We start from the raw sequence: 13887 nt of genomic DNA, 5'->3' as shown, positions 1-13887 counted from the left end.
CAGCCCCTGCTCCCGGTCCCGCCCACGCCGCCCAGGCCCTGCCTGCGCCCCGCCCACTCCCGGAAGAGGCCGTCAGCCAGCGGAGCCCCGTCGGCCCTGGCCTGCGCCCTCCCTTGCGGGGGTGGGGACAAGGGCCCGAGGGGCTGAGGGCAGGGCGGGCACCCCGAGGCCGCAGGAAGAGGCGGGTCGCGCGCTACCTTCTTGCTGGCGCGGGCGAGCTGGGCCTCTGGGCGGTCCTGGGGCGAGCGTTCACGGCGCCGGCGCAGCCGCCGGGACCTCGCCAGCCCGCGAGGCATGTCTGCACCCCAGAGCACGGATTGCGCCCCGGTACACACAGCACGTGTGCACCCCAACACTCTGTCCTGGAATCTCGGGATTCAACGACCAAAGCTAGGAACCTACCTAGCTTCATCAAGTATGTGTAGCTGCAAATGTCTGCTTGGGATTCATTTTAAGGTTAAAAGTTCTATCATCCCATAACTTAAGAACCCATTCAAATTTTCTCGACCAATGTGCCCCTATTGGGATCTTGCAATATAGTGTCTACGCCTCGCACCCCTTCCCCCCCCAAAAAAATCCGTCTTGCTTTTGCAGGACTCAAAACAGCACAGAGGTTCCTCCGTTCTTTTAGTTTGCTTCGATGTCCCACCGAAAAGCAAATGATTGAGACAAATAAATGTGTTCCTAGAGTACTCAATGTTTTCTGAGTATCCTGGAGTCCAGTTCTACAATTCTGTCTCAAGCTAGACTGTAGTCTAATGTAAAGCTGTTCTAATGTATAAGGCTAAAATGTTAGAACTTGTTCAGAATTAGGAGACCCTATACTGTACGTCAGTGCTAACCACTCATGTTCCCTAACTACTCTAAATTCTCCTGGAATATCACTTTGTCACTGGCAGTGCAGTACTTTTTTATTTTGTAATTGTCTAGTTTCTAGTGCAATGTGTGTTTCTCTCTGAGTACTCTAGATTGTAAATTCTTTTGCACTTCTCACTGTATCCTGCACTAAATTCAGAAAAAGGCTTGCTGAACCTTATTGAATTAATCCCTCATGAAATCCACCTGTTGTGCAGGTGGGAGGAAATCTGGGCAGTGAAATACCTGATAGAGAAGCTCTGATTCAAATATTAGAAGTGCCATTAAAAATGGCAAATGAACAAAAAACTTGGCTACAATCTGTGAGAACACTAGGAATGCAAGTAAAGAGCTAAAGTCGAAATTTGGAAACATGTATGGTAACACTGAAGACCAAATCTACACATGAATCTGGATAGCAGGCATATTTGAATTGGCCATAGAAAATCCTGACTTTAAATTAACAATGGCATCTTCTGTCTTCAGAAAATTGGTCACGTATGTGTTCAGCCCTTTGCTGGCAGCAATTCTATGCTTTCCTGAGACTTTAGAGGATCATCAAAACAGTGACAAACATAACCCATTATTTAATGATTATTACAAATATGACTCCTTTTGCATATTGAATATTAAGGTAAAGTAAAATGGGAAGATTTATTAGCATATATACCAAAAAAGAGGATGTTCTTAATTTGAAGTCATCTCCCCAATCTAGGTCAGAACAAGGAAGTGTATTAAAATTAGGGATTCCAAAATATCATGAATGCCATTTTTTTAATACTTAATGACAACAACCAAATGTAGTTCTCAGTATTCCATTTTCTTTCAAGGTAAAATCTTGTAAATCCAAAGTAGAGTAGATATGGTAGCATACTGTATAGGGCTTTTCAAGTTTAAGATGAATGACTTAGCATTTATTTTTAAGCACCTCAAAACATAAATAGTTGTATGTTCATCTGTTATCTTTTATTCCCATAGGTCTGAGCATCTCCAGCTGAACTAAAAATATAATTTTTAGAAAAAAGTTTTAACATCTATTTTTGTAATACACCACAAGAAGCAAAATTGAAACAGCCAAGATTCTTCAGTGTTTCTTCAAAATTAAGCACTTTTGGCCGGGCGCGGTGGCTCACGCCTGTAATCCTAGCACTCTGGGAGGCTGAGGTGGGCGGATCGTTTGAGCTCAGGAGTTCGAGACCAGCCTGAGCAAGAGCGAGACCCCATCTCTACTAAAAATAGAAAGAAATTATATGGACAGCTAAAAATATATATAGAAAAAATTAGCCGGGCATGGTGGCGCATGCCTGTAGTCCCAGCTACTCGGGAGGCTGAGACAGGAGGATCGCTTGAGCCCAGGAGTTTGAGGTTGCTGTGAGATAGGCTGACGCCACGGCACTCACTCTAGCCCGGGCAACAGAGTGAGACTCTGTCTCAAAAAAAAAAAAAAAAAAAAAAGTAAAGAGCACACACAGGATATTAAAAAAGAGAAAAAAAAAAAATTAAGCACTTTTCCTTAGTGGCATATTTAAGTATGTTTTATCTACTGGCCTTCTAAGCTTGTTAAGAAAACTTAAGAAAACCACTATGTAAAGCCAATAAAAAAAATAAAATATTTTCTGACTTTTTAGTCCAAGAGGTGGATTAAAAGTTTTACGAAATGTAAGTTCCTTATTCATTACTGTCTCCTCAGCACACAGAACAGTAGCTGGCACATGGTAGGCACTAGTCAAGTATTTCTCACTGAATGAGTAAGATGCCTTTTTGGTTTATGTGTATGTAAAGTTCATAAACAACAAAAGAGGAATGAAATGACTTTTCACATATTGTGATTTTTTTAAAAAAATGATAACCTAGGTCAAACTCCAGCTTGATTATCTTTAGATAATCAAGGGGTAAATTATTTCTAAGCTTTATTCTTGAGTTCACATAAACACTATTCATTCTAGAGCCAATGAATGCTAGGATTAAGAGAACTTTCTTGCTATTGTATTTTTAAATTGTTTATATGCTCTCTGGGGAAAAGGCATATTTTTTCACATTCAGCGTTGTACCTCCTCTATACACTCTATTCCACGTTTATATTTCCACAGAACGTTATAGTCTTTTGCGAAGACTAACGGCCAATAAATGTTGGGAGAAATGAAACTTTACTCATTTTCTTTTCACTGGGCCAAGACCGGAAGAAGTGTGAATCTATAAGTAAAACTAATAACTATTTCTCCAAATATCAAAGCGAACACTCTCCTGATGTAGGGGTAAGATGAAAGTGCTTAAGAGTGGAGATTAAATCCACTTCAGAGTGTAAATAGTACTCGTCATTTATCACTGCTGCAACGTCCAATGTGAATAATCCAATTCCAAATAAAAAACAGGTCGATTTAGTCTCATTTGCTGTACTGGCATCCGTATCATAAAATATAAATCGCTGGAATGAACACCACTGCAGTTAATCTATTTACTGGATTAATCTAAAATGTTATTGTATTGCGCAGAATACTTTTTAAAATTTTCAAATGTCATGCAGTGTTTCATCGAAAACGTAACACCAGAGTATGCAGCCATTTAAACTGCAATTATTTTGTCTAAGGTAGTGTATCCTGTTTCGCAACAGGATGAACCCGAGAGATACAAACTGAAAGCCGACACTGTCCAAATTAAGAGGGCAAGAAAAATGGAGAACTGAGCTATCGCTGAGCTGACAGAGACATTACAACGGCTGGGGGTTGAGCATAGCTCACAGAACACCATATACAGTATCACCGACCCGACTCTCCGAGAAAGATGAAATCTGACGGGAAGGTTTAAAAATTAGGCACGGCTCTCCAACCCGGCGGAAAGAAGACCATACAAATAGCAAGACAGAGGAGGGCTCAAAGCAGAAGCAAACCAGGGAAACAGCGGAAGCCAGGCGTGGCCAGCGCGGCTCTCGGGACGACCCCAGAGAGGCCCTCGGCAGCCGCAGCCGGGCCGGGTCCACGGCCGAGCTGTACCCGCGGCGGCCGGGCTAGCAGGGACAAAGGCGGGAGCGCCCGGCCTCGGCGAGGCGAGCGTAACCACGCCCCGGGGCCGTTCCTCCACCGGAACGGGGCGGGGCCTGCGGTCGGGGCCTGTCGGCTAGGCAACGGGTGCGCTCGGCGTCTTGGCTTTTCCGAAAGCCCTAAATCCGGGAGTTTCGGGTGGGGAGAGGAGCTCTGGGGAAGGGCCCCCGGTCGTTGGACAGCCGGACGCCCCCTTGGTTTGGGTGTCCTCCCAAGTGCGGGGAGCGGACTCGAAGCGTACTTCATGGCATGGGACGGGGAAGGGGCAAAGGTCTAGGGAAAGCGTCGCTTCCGCGTGCCTGCCCTCTGCGGGGACTAGACCCTGGAGAGCAGCTTCCCTCTTGGGCCCCTTTGTCTCCAAACCTTCCCAAACTGAGCTCCGGGAGGCGACACAAAGGGAGGGAGGTGACGAGCAGCGCAGGCACGGAAGCCGCCGAGGCTGCTGGGAGTGGTAGTACGGCCGCGTAATTCTAGTTGTGCTCCAGCGCGGGCCCGCGGCCGCGGCTTTCAGGCCTCAGGGGGGACAAGCGCGCATGCGCCACCACTTCCGCCCGTGCTGCGGCCCGCCCTCTCTTTCCGCCTCCCAGACGACCTGGGTTTCTAATAGTAAGAGCCTGGGAGGAGGTACCCAGGGGTCACTCCGCCTTCTCTTCGTCTTCATTGGGCTGCCAAGGTAAGGGCGGCAGGTCTATTGGCTGCTGGGGCTGCCAGTTCTGTTCTAGGCCGTACTTATATCGCGCTGCCGGGCGGCCACTGGGGAGAGAGAGAGAGAGAGAGAGAGAGGGGTTGGGAGTAGACAGGGTGATAGCCGGTGAGTGTTGAGGTTTTTGGAGGCGGCGGTCCCGCAGCCCACTCGGTACCGGGCGGATTTTCACCGAAGCAAGCCGCCACCCCTCGTTCCCCGGGGAACGTACAGCGTCACCCAACAGGCTCTGCCACCAAGTGCCAAACTCCTAGTAAAGTTTGCGCCTCGCCGGCTGCCCCCGCCCCGGCGGCCCTGCCCCTGTCCCCGCCGCTGTCCCCTCAGCGACCCTCGCTCCCGGCAAAAGTGACGGGCGAGGCCACGCCCCCGCGCGGGCCGTCCTCCACGCCCCGCCGCCCCTCGGGCCCGGGACGGTGAGGGGCGTGAATGCGGCGGGGGGCGGGGCCGCCGCCGGTGGGGGGGAGGGGGCGGGGGGGGCGAGGCGCATGCGCGCTGCGCCGCGGGGCTGAATGTTTCCCAAGTGTTTGAAACTGGTATTTGGGTTTTCCACGTTGGACAAGTGCGGCGCGGCGGGCGGCGGAGCGCGTCCCTTCCCGCTCCTGCTCCGCTGCGCTCTCCTCCCCGGCCTGGCGGGCGGGTGGGCGGTGGCGGCCGCGGCGCTCGGCCCTCTCCCGCCGGTGTGTGCGCGCTCGTACGCGCGGCCCCCAGCGCCCGCCCCGCCGCCTGGGAGGGGGCCTGCGCGGCCGGCCGGGGCGTGCGCCCTGGTAGCCACCGCCACCGCGGCCCGCGCCCGCAGGCGCCGGGGTCCCCGCGGCCCCGGAGGCGGCGCGGCCGGCTCGGCAGATGTAGCCGCCGGGCCGGGGCCGGATCCGGCGGGGGGGCGCCGGGAGAGCGAGGGCTTTGCATTTTGCAGTGCTATTTTTTGAGGGGGGCGGGGGGTGGAGGAAGCGGAAAGCCGCGCCGAGTCGCCGGGGACCTCCGGGGTGAACCATGTTGAGTCCTGCCAACGGGGAGCAGGTCCACCTGGTGAACTATGTGGAGGACTACCTGGACTCCATCGAGTCTCTGCCTTTCGACTTGCAGAGAAACGTCTCGCTGATGCGGGAGATCGACGCGAAATACCAAGGTACGGCCGGGTGATGGATGGGCGGGGGCGGCCGCTTCCATCCCCGCGGGTCCGGGCTCGCCGCGGGCCGGGCCGGTCCTGCCGGGGACTGGAGGACGCGGCCAGCTCCGCAGCGGCGGCCCTCGACTGGGGCAGGAACAAAAGGTCTGGGCGCCTTTGATTCGCCAAGGTCCTTGTGTGCAAAGCCCGGGACACGGAGGAGGAAGGAGGCACGAGAGGTCTCGCTGCAAGGCTGCGCGACCAAAGCGCTCTTTGTAGTGAAGTGATGAGGCGGGTGCTGCGGGGGAGGGGGCGGCGGGTCTAAGCTGTGTCCTCTAGGAAGGGGCGCAGATTACGGCGCGAGATGGAGGGATGTGCTGGCGCTTGGGGCTGCAGGGCGCGGAGACCGGGCTGCTGGAGGGGGGCGGCTGCGGGCCGGAGGTTTCGCGGACCTGCTGCGTCGATCCGGAGCGCCGCTGCTCCCCCGGCCCCTCGTCGCCACCCCCCACCCAGTCCTGAATCCGGGTGTTACATAAAGTATGGGGTACTCGGCTTGGGGTAGCTCGGCCGCCCCCGCCCCCGCCCAGCCCCCTCCGGCCCTCCCTTGGCGCTGGACGCGGAGTAGGGGCCGACCGAGAGGGGCGACGCCGCCGGGTGTAGTTTGCGGAGGACGTGGGCTTTTCTCTGTGCGGTGGGGAAGGGAAGGGGAGGAGCGGAGGCGGGGAAGGCGCCCATCTGCGCGGCGCTCGGGGGGCGCGGGCAGATTGCTGGCAAGGAGAGGAGCGTGGCAGGTGAGAGAACCTGTGGGTCCTTCTCTGCAGCCGCGGCCGCCCAGAGTGTCAGAGAGAGGTGGAAGGCTCGTGTCCGCCGGGAATTGTTGGCTGTTGGGGAAACTTTCCTGCGAGGTCAGGCAAAGCTTTGGGGGCTGCGTTTTGAATGTGGATCGTCGCTCGGAGTTTACAAATGTTTACAGGGCTGCGCAGCAGGGAAACGGAAGAGTCGGGGGAGGGTGAAAAAGAAAAAAAAAAAAAAATCGACCGCTCTCTCCACAGCACATCAAATCCTACGGCGGGGAAAGCGCCCCTGCGCGCTCTACCCCAGACGCAGCTTCGCAGTGATTTTTTATAGGAGTCTCATTAACATATTGCGGAACGTCCCGCGTTGGCCTCACTATGATTGGTTTTGACGTTCCCTGTGGAATGTCCTTATCAGCCTACTGTGGAGCGATTCGTCGCTGGGCCGGATGAGGGTGTGCCTTGTGCAGTGACTGGCATGGGTCTGTGTTTCCGCTGCCTTCTTTTTTTCTCTTTCGGAGAGGGGCGGGGTGGAGGGAGGAGGTCGAGTTGATTTGAATGTCTTCAGGTCGCCCGGCCTCAGGTCTTGGATTGGCCCTTGGTGCTGCTGGGGCGGGACGTGCTCTCGGGCCCTGCCCTGTGGTTGGCGCTCCGCCTGGCCGCTGCCCTCCGGTCCGGCGATCCTCATAGGCGGCAGTTCTCGGGGCGGGGCCTCGCCCCCTCCTTATTGGCGGGAGGCCCGGTCAGTGCCCCTCCGAGCTCGGTCACTTCCGGCCGCGGGGCAATGGTGCCTGCCGTGCGCGGGCTGGTGGTGCGGCTCGGGCCACCCGCCCGCCCTGACAACCCGCAAGACAGGCCCGCAGAGGGCCCTGGGCCACCTCTCTACTGATTCGATGGTGCGGCCGCGCGTGGCCGGGAGAGCGTGAGTGACCGCGGGCGTGTCTCCGCTCGGGGTCCGGGCTCTGGGGCTTTTCTAGAAGAGGGTCCCGGGACTGAACAGGCCCGCCCCGCTGTGAACGGAAAGAAGTGGGGACCGGGAAGATACGAGCGTTTGGCGATTATTTAAGAAAAAGAAAAAGGGTGCGGGGCGGGGTTCACCTTCCCCGGCGTTAAGACGACGAAAAAGTTGGCCCTTATAATATTCTGACATCCATGGCAGTATACCCTCAAAACCTCTTTATTCCTCTTTGTCGTCACTGTGGAGAGCCTAGCTTGCTGCTCTTCCGGTTAACCTGGGATGATATGCTTTTTTGGCTTCAGAGAAGATCGCGGTCTTGTCCCCCGGTGTGCGTTTCAACCGGTGCAGCTGGGAGAGTATGGAGCTCACACATCCTCGTGGTGACGGTCGTCACTCATCCAGTTGAATTTCGCTGTAAATGTTGGGATGTGCCGCACAGTTCGAAAAGATTAAACTTTTATATGTGCAGAACCGTGGCAAGTCAAACTTGGTTAACAGTTTTTTGCTTAGTACATATCAATTGTAGATTAATCCATAAGGATGGATTATAATTAGTTTACCAATTTTAAACGGTATTTGAGTTTGCTTGAATCATTTTTCAAGTATTTTATAAAAATACCCAGCCCCAGGGAAGTCTGTCTCATAAAGAACTTCAGTGCAACCTTCATGTAAAATTAAAGTGTATTTTTGATAATTGGACAAACCAAATTAAATTTTGGTACAATCTCATTTGATCCTTAAATTCTTTCCATACGTTGTTGCTTTCCCATGGTAAGGTTGGTGTGGGACAGGTTTAGAAGAGTCAGCAGCAGTTTGTTTTCCTGAAGCTGAGCTGATGGAACTGAAGCAGCAGAGTTTGGCAGGATGCCTTCCTATTATTTAGTAGTGGTGTTACCATTCATGCTTGTAAATATTTGTACCTACTGGCATTTGTTGATAGAGCACTTTACTTGGGGCATCTAAGAATATATGCCATTGTGTAGGTAACAGAATTACCTCTTGGTAATTTTGTTATTGGGGTATTTGTTTATCTTCCAACAAGTGAGGCTTCACCTGTATGTAAGCTTGCATGTGATATAAAAGAAGCTGTATGTTTACTAAATTTCAAATTAGCAATATGGTAGAATTGTTCTTTTCTATGAAATACCAGCATTGTATTTAGAAATTTGATTATGGATTAAACCAAATCATACCATTTTGTAACTTGTGTTCCATTTAAAAATAAATGGCACAAACTCATATTTTAACATTTATGATAAATAAATTGGATAAATTGATAGTAGTTGGATAAGTTGAGCACAGCTGTTTATTTTCAGAATTAATTACTCTAAGAGACTGAGACTATGGCATTCCTCCTTTCTGGTGGCAGTTTCCCTTGTTCTCTAGGAAGTATCTTCAGAGATGTCATTAGTTTGAGAGTGACAACTGAAAGGAGTGACTGAGGCAAGGATCTCCATTACTGGAGGTTTATTAAGCCAGCTTTAGGCAAAGCGGGTAGGGTGGGGGGGTCGGTGGAGATGCAAGCCACAGATGTGTCTGTGACTTTTTTCCAAAGAGGTTTTTAGGATGTTTATATCTAGACATTTGGGGGTGGAGTGGGGGCAGTGGGGGGAGGGCAGTCTGTGGCCTGGGAGTTGAGTAACACTAGTGGTTACATTCTTGAGAGACTTTAGTTAGTGCCCAGGAAATCTGCATTTTACATAAGCTAAGGTGAATGTTTGAAGAGAAAAGGGGAGTAAAGGAAGAATCAATTATTTGGGTAAGTGGAGGAATGATGGATGTCGTCCAGTCTCTGGTTTGTACTTGGGAAGATTTAGCTTGTAAACAACATTATCAGTGTGGAATCAAACGGACTTTAGTGTTAAAGCTAGGCTCAGACTTCAGGCGGGAGGCCAGCAAAGAGTTTCCTTATGAATGATCTGTGGGGGCAGTCCTTCCTAGATGCCTTGAGGCCTTTTACCTTTCAGTGAGTATCTGGCTAATGCATAGTGTTCATAACAGCGATTCATTTGGAAGGGGGTGTTTCCATGACTCAGCTGCCAGGCTTCACCTTCCCTTTGTGTAAGGAGTTTGGGGGCGGTCCTGAGATTTTTATTTTCCTTTATAAGACTATAGCCTAGAAGAGAATACTTACCATTATATTTAGGCAAGCTTCAGTGTTGGCCTGAGTTCATAGGATTTACCCTAGTGCTGGTATACATCTTATACTACTTGGGGATAAGATGTAGAAAGGGTGGTGGCAATGTTTTAGACACTCCCTCCCATTCTCATCCCTCTCCACACACTTCCTAGTTGGAAAGTAGTGTAGTTGCCTTGTTTTAAGAGATGCAAAAGAATTTTAGGAGAAAAATTAATTTAATGGTTACCATTTGAGAAAAATAACTCTGGAAATTTCTGTGTATTTAAAATAGACTTTGGCAAAACTATTTACTTGCCTTATTTCAATTAGGTTATTTAAAAGCTTTTATTCTTGAGAAATTGCCTAATTACACTTGGCAAATTACATTTTAAAATCACATACAGTCTCTTCTAACCTGACCAAGAACGTTTGAATTTAATACTGAAGGTTTTTAATTTGTTTTTTATAATGTTTTAAAATCTGTTGACTTTTATAGATATGAAGATACTGTTTTAAGCAGTAGATGGAAAAGTAAAATCTGTCACCTTTGTTTTAAAGTGGGGCAAAGTTGTCTGGTTTATTGTGACCAAACCATTCTTGTCTTTACTAATTAGAGGGATAACATGCTAAAATAAACATACAATAACTGATAAACTGAGGACCTCGATCACAAAGTCATCTGGACATGGCGTATTAATCCCATTCTTTAACCACAGAGAGCTATTATATAAATTTATATACATTCTCTAATAGAATATTCTAGATGTTGTTACATTAAAATAAAAAGAATAAAGGTATTTTTTAATTTGAATAAAATATTCAAAAAAGTGATGGAGAGTTCATGATGGTTACCAGAGGCTGGGAAGAGTAGTAGGGAGGGGGGTGGGTAAAGTGGGGATGGTTAATGGGTACAAAAATACAGTTAGAAAGAACAATATTTGACAGCACAACAAAGTGACTATAATCAACAATAAGTTAGGGTATACTTTAAAGAATAGAATTGGAATGTTCTTAACACAGAGAAATGATAAATGCCTGAGGTAACAGATACCCCAATCTCCCTGATTTGATTAATGCATATTGTATGCTTGTATCAAAACATCATATGTACCTATAAAGATATACAACTATTATGTACCCATAATAATTAAAAATAAAATAAATAAGATATAGTACAAAAATATAAATGATTTATAATAAATAATTAAAATTTTATATGCTCATATATAATGTAATGAATTTAGTATTACTACATAATTATAAATAATTTTATTCAAATAAAAATATTTTAACAAAAATGGCAATATAAGACATAATCATTAATGTAATAGAAAATAATAAACATTTGGGTCCAAGTGCTTTAGCTAATTTGAACGTTTCCCCTTAATTACCTCAGGAGTATTTGTCACCCATGCTTCTGAACTGCATACAGAGTCCCTTGGGGTGCTTAGAGTGGCACTTTGCTAAATGGATCTGTGTTGGCATTTGTATTTAGTTTCAGAGATTTTTTCAATAGAAAAAAAAAGTCCTCCAGAAAGGCTTATAAGTTGTAAGATTTTTATATGGGGAAGCCTTGCATTGGTCATTTTGATACTTTGCAATTACTTTTTTATAGACTAGGCAATTAAAGTCTTATTTAATTGGTGTGAATGTCTCCACTAGAGCTCACAGCATGGATGTGTAATGCATGTCTCTTCATTTGTAGAAATCCTGAAGGAGCTGGATGACTATTACGAGAAGTTTAAACGGGAGACGGACGGCACGCAGAAGAGGCGGATGTTACACTGCATTCAGAGAGCCCTGATCCGGAGCCAGGAGCTGGGCGACGAGAAGATCCAGATCGTAAGCCAGATGGTGGAGCTGGTTGAGAACCGGGCCAGACAGGTGGACAGTCACGTGGAACTCTTCGAGGCGCATCAGGAGGTGGGCGACGCCACTGGCAACAGTGGCAAAGCCGGCCAAGACAAGTCGAAGAATGAGACAATCACGCAGGCAGAAAAGCCAAATAACAAGAGATCCCGGCGACAGCGCAACAACGAGAATCGAGAGAATGCGTCTAATAATCATGACCACGACGACATCACCTCAGGAACGCCCAAGGAGAAGAAAGCAAAAACCTCAAAGAAAAAGAAACGCTCCAAGGCCAAAGCAGAGAGGGAGGCATCCCCCGCAGACCTGCCCATCGACCCCAACGAGCCGACGTACTGTCTGTGCAATCAGGTCTCCTATGGAGAGATGATCGGCTGTGACAACGACGAGTGCCCCATTGAGTGGTTCCACTTCTCATGCGTGGGCCTCAACCATAAACCAAAGGGCAAGTGGTACTGTCCCAAATGTCGAGGGGAAAGTGAGAAAACAATGGACAAAGCACTGGAGAAATCCAAAAAAGAAAGAGCTTATAACAGGTAGTTTGTGGACATTCATTGAGAAGTGAGAAGAGCAGAACAAACCAGTGTATTTATTATGTTGCCACCTTTGTTGAGGTGTAAGGATTGTAAAATGTATATTTTTAAAGAATGTTAGAAAAGGGGCCATTCCTTTTATAGGGGTGGCAATGATTCCTTGGCCTTTTGTTTTTATTGGTACACATGTGTAACAAAGTGGTCTGTGGATCAGCATTTTAGAAACTACAAATATAGGTTTGAGTTAAACATTTAAGTATGTCTCAGACTGATTTTTTTGGGGGGAGGGATGACTAAAAGCAACCTAACACATTAAATGTGGAAAGAAAAGATTTAGCTATTTTCTTCTAATGAAAGTACTGTTATTACTTTATGAAAATTTTTTTTAAATTAGCCAAGTTGCCAAAAATACAGCCTGTGGTAAATTTGTTTCTTGCTACTATAATGTATATCCGTAAAACAATTCAATAACAAAGGTTTAAAGTTCAAAGATTATTTTTTAAAAAGGCAAATGGTTAAATTTTACGTGACAAATATTTTGTACACTGGCCCGTTCCCCAGGTGGCCATTTTTAAATGATTGGGTACATTTTTACTAAACAGAAGTGATCTAGTCATGGAACTCCCAATCATGCTTTTGCTATCACAAATCACAGTGTAGTCATCTTTAATTTATATAAGGGTGTATAAATGTACATTTCCAAGTGAACTTGCACTTGCTGTATAATAATTGGAAGTACAGCCAGATGCTATTGTGAAACTAAAGTGTGCTTCCTGCTGTATGTTTGAGAGCTGTACAGAATTTACGTCAAGAAATAAATGAAACTTGGCCAGTTTGTTTCTCTAGCAGTATATTTAATTTTGACGTAAGTAACATAAAAAGTTTTGTCTTAAAAATTTAAATACCAGCAGTTTAGACAAAGCCTTAAGCAAATTTTGTACTATTGTTCTCACTTAATAATGAAGTAGAAGTTACCTAATGCCAGCAAATAATTAAATGTGAAGAGAATATGCATTTAGACCAGGGATCAGGAAATTACTGTCTACCCATCAATCCAGCCCACCACCATAATTGTACGGCCTGTGAACTAATGGTCTTTACATTTTTAAATGGCTAAAAAAAAAAATCATTTCAGGACACATGAAAAAATATAAAATTTAAATGCTTGTGTCCATAAATAAAGCTTCATTAGAACACAGCCATGCTTGTTTGGGTATGTATTGTGTGTGGCTGCTTTTGCAAAACAGCAGAGTTGAATAGTTGCAGCAGAGATCATTTGGCCTGAAAAGCAAAAACTACTTTGGCCCTGTGCAGAAATAGTTTGCTGACCTCTGATTTAGACTAACATCTAGCATTGATGATTTGTGTCATTAACTGCCCACATATTGAAAGGGTCAGCAGAATTTCCATTTCTAACTGATAGATGGTTCACTTTGACTTCTAAAATGGTGAAATTGGTTTCTCTCCATAGTTTGTTTCACAGTCCCCGTGAAGCTAATACAACGAAGAATTGAGTAATGTCACTGTAGGATCTAAGTATCTTTGTGGCATGTATTTATTATAAGTGAAATAGTAAGTTGTTTTCTGATTGTTTACCTTTGGTTTTGGCTTGTTTTTTTTAAGACAGAGTCTCACTCTGTCACTGGGGCTAGAGTGCAGCAGCAGCGTCATAGTTCACTGCAACCTCAAACTCTTGGGCCCATGCGATCCTCCTGCCTCAGCCTCCTGGATAGATGGGACTACAAGGGTGTGCCACCATGCCCAGCTAAGTTTTTCTATTTTTAGTAGAGACAGGGTTTCACTGTTGCTCAGGCTGGTCTCGAATTCTTGACCTCAAGAATCTGGAGTGTTTAATTTGATGAGATTTACCCTGACAAATAATGAACAAAAAGTTTACTATATGAAAATAAGTG

The 13887-nt window shown here is 47.0% G+C and overlaps 1 protein-coding gene across 2 annotated transcripts; it reads left to right on the top strand.

Moving 5' to 3' along the window:
• The first annotated feature begins 5472 nt into the window (after positions 1–5472).
• On the top strand, positions 5473–12784 carry ING1 (inhibitor of growth family member 1). Of its 2 annotated transcripts, none has more exons than XM_069467028.1 (2): positions 5473–5722; positions 11278–12784. In XM_069467028.1, the coding sequence occupies exons 1-2, from the start codon at positions 5587–5589 to the stop codon at positions 11979–11981; spliced, it is 840 nt and encodes a 279-aa protein (XP_069323129.1). In that variant the 5' UTR covers positions 5473–5586; the 3' UTR covers positions 11982–12784. The 2 variants fall into 2 exon arrangements, with proteins under 2 accessions (XP_069323129.1, XP_069323131.1); XM_069467030.1 differs by lacking the exon at positions 5473–5722 and adding an exon at positions 7525–7575.
• The last annotated feature ends 1103 nt before the right edge of the window (positions 12785–13887 follow it).

Source organism: Eulemur rufifrons, chromosome 4 (genome assembly GCF_041146395.1).
Source record: "Eulemur rufifrons isolate Redbay chromosome 4, OSU_ERuf_1, whole genome shotgun sequence".
Taxonomy (NCBI): Eukaryota; Metazoa; Chordata; class Mammalia; order Primates; family Lemuridae; genus Eulemur; species Eulemur rufifrons.
This window is presented reverse-complemented; position numbering and strand designations above follow the sequence as displayed.

Coding starts and splice junctions, on each gene's coding strand:
- ING1 (XM_069467028.1), top strand. CDS start 5,587: ATGTTGAGTCCTGCCAACGGGGAGCAGGTCCACCTGGTGAACTATGTG. Junction 5,723..11,277: donor GATCGACGCGAAATACCAAG/GTACGGCCGGGT, acceptor CTTCATTTGTAG/AAATCCTGAAGGAGCTGGAT.